At 52.1% G+C, this 2,704-nt stretch overlaps 1 protein-coding gene across 1 annotated transcript in view; it reads left to right on the top strand.

The window, feature by feature from the left end:
• Positions 1-2,587, top strand: part of LOC122565076 (thymic stromal cotransporter homolog) — a 28,327-nt gene extending 25,740 nt beyond the window's left edge. Inside the window, exons 2-3 of the mRNA XM_043720709.1 lie at positions 1,812-1,895; positions 2,059-2,587. Of these exons, the coding sequence (XP_043576644.1) occupies positions 1,812-1,895; positions 2,059-2,219 (245 nt within the window). The 3' untranslated portion in view covers positions 2,220-2,587. The remainder of the gene's footprint in view (positions 1-1,811; positions 1,896-2,058) is intronic.
• The last annotated feature ends 117 nt before the right edge of the window (positions 2,588-2,704 follow it).

The following is a 2,704-nucleotide window of genomic DNA, read 5'->3' on the forward strand; positions in this document are numbered from 1 at the left end:
CAATCTGAGTACAAACAGTGGTGGGGCAGTCTGTGTACTCACAGTGATGAGGCAGTCTGTGTACACACAGTGGTGGGGCAGTCTGTGTACACACAGTGGTGGGACAGTTTGTGTACACACAGTGACAGGGCAGCCTGTGTACACATAGTGATGGGCAGTCTGTGCACTCACAGTAATGAGGCAGTCGGTGTACACACATTGGTGGGACAGTCTGTGTACACACAGTGGTGGGGCAGTCTGTGTACTCACAGTGGTGGGGCAGTGTGTGTACACACAGTGGTGAGGCAGTCTGTGTATACACATTTGTGGGACAGTCTGTGTACACACAGTGGTGGGGCAGTTTGTGTACATACAGTCACCAGGCAGTCTGTGTACACACGGTGTTGAGGCAGTCTGTGTACAGACATTGGTGGGGCAGTCTGTGTACACACATTGGTGGGACAGTCTGTGTACACACAGTGGTGGGGCAGTCTGTGTACACACAGTGACGAGGCAGTCTGTGTACACACAGTGACAGGGCAGTCTGTGTACACACATTGGTGGGACAGTCTGTGTACACACAGTGGTGGGGCAGTCTATGTACACACAGTGGTGGGGCAGTCTGTGTACTCACAATGGTGGGGCAGTTTGTGTACACACAGTGGTGGGGCAGTCTGTATACTCACAGTGGTGGGGCAGTTTGTGTACGCACAGTGACGGGGCAGTCTGTGTTCTCACAGTGGTGGGGCAGTCTGTGTACTGACTGTGGTGGGGCAGTCTGTGTACACACAGTGACAGGGCAGCCTGTGTACACACATTGGTGGGACAGTCTGTGTACACACAGTGATGAGGCAGTCTCTGTACACACAGTGATGAGGCAGTCTGTGTACACACAATGGTGGGGCAGTCTGTATACACACAGTGATGAGGCAGTCTGTGTACACACAGTGACGGGGCAGTCTGTGTACACACAGTGATGCTGCAGTCTGTGTACACACAGTGGTGGAGCAGTCTGTATACACACAGTGGTGGGGCAGTCTGTGTACACACAGTGGTGGAGCAGTCTGTGTACACACAGTGGTGGGACAGTCTGTGTACTCACAGTGATGAGGCAGTCTGTGTACACACGGTGGTGGGGCAGTCTGTGTACACACAGTGATGGGGCAGTCTGTGTACACACAGTGACGGGGCAGTCTGTGTACTCACAGTGGTGGGGCAGTCTGTGTACACACAGTGGTGGGACAGTCTGTGTTCTCACAGTGATGAGGCAGTCTGTGTACACACAGTGGTGGGGCAGTCTGTGTACACACAGTGATGGGGCAGTCTGTGTACTCACAGTGGTGGGGCAGTCTGTGTACACACAGTGACAGGGCAGTCTGTGTACACACAGTGGTGGGGCAGTCTGTGTACACACAGTGGTGGGGCAGTCTGTGTACACACAGTGACAGGGCAGTGTGTGTACACACAGTGGTGGTGCAGTCTGTGTACACACAGTGACAGGGCAGTCTGTGTACTCACAGTGGTGGGGCAGTCTGTGTACACACAGTGGTGGGGCAGTCTGTGTACTCACAGTGGTGGGGCAGTCTGTGTACACACAGTGATAGGGCAGTCTGTGTACACACAGTGACAGGCAGGCTGTGTACTCACAGTGGTGGGGCAGTCTGTGTACACACAGTGACAAGGCAGTCTGTGTTCTCACAGTGACAAGGCAGTCTGTGTTCTCACAGTGGTGGGGCAGTCTGTGTTCTCACAGTGACAGGGCAGTCTGTGTTCTCACAGTGACAAGGCAGTCTGTGTACACACAGTGACACTGTGACCTTTGTATCCTCCAGCTCGCAGCATGATGTTATTCTCCTGTATTCCGTTGCCTACTATTCGAGCTCAGCTGTCGAAGCAAATGGAAGGGGCCTCTTACGGTAAGTGTGGAGTCAACGGTTATAGAGGGTGGATGTGATTGTAAAGAGTGAATGGGATTATACAGAGTGAGTGTCCTTATTTGCAGAGACTGTTTGCTTCAATGACAGGTCTATCACGCTGTTGCTCATCACAGCCTGTCTGAAATCTTGAATTTCCTCTCAGGTTCCATCTTTGCCTGGCTCCAGTCAGCGATGGCTTTAACAGACGTGATTTCCACCGCTTTGTTCAACAGTCTGTATGCTGGCTCTCTCCAATCGGAGAGTAACTTCCTTCTTCTCTTGGCTGCAGCGATATGTTGGTCCAGCACTGTACCAGTTGTGTAAGTATCCCTCTCTGTGACAGAGCCCACCCTGTCTGCCCTCATTTCCCATGTTCCTCTGTTCTTTCAAACATCCTCCACTTCTCCACCCACGTTCTCGATGTTGCATCCCTCGCTCTCTCTCTGTCTCTGTTGGAACATCATCTCACCCCTAGACAGGAGACAAAATGTCTGCAACACAAATTCCCAGCTCGGCGAACAGAACCACAACATCTCACCCCTTTCCCACACTTCCTTTTCCCAAACCACTCTTTCCCTCAGCTTTCATCTCCATGATGCATTAGATGTGAAGGTATCATGTTGGACTGGGGTGGACAAAGTTAAAAATCAACATGGTGTTGTGTGATTTTTGACAATGCATTAGAGACAGACTCTCACACAGAACCTCAAACTCACCCCCACTCTCACGCTCTCACTGACCCTCACACTCACACTCACTGACCCCCCCCCCACCCCCACCCTCACTCTCAGTGACCACTCACCCTCACC

This window comes from Chiloscyllium plagiosum, chromosome 31, assembly GCF_004010195.1.
Source record: "Chiloscyllium plagiosum isolate BGI_BamShark_2017 chromosome 31, ASM401019v2, whole genome shotgun sequence".
Taxonomy (NCBI): domain Eukaryota; kingdom Metazoa; phylum Chordata; class Chondrichthyes; order Orectolobiformes; family Hemiscylliidae; genus Chiloscyllium; species Chiloscyllium plagiosum.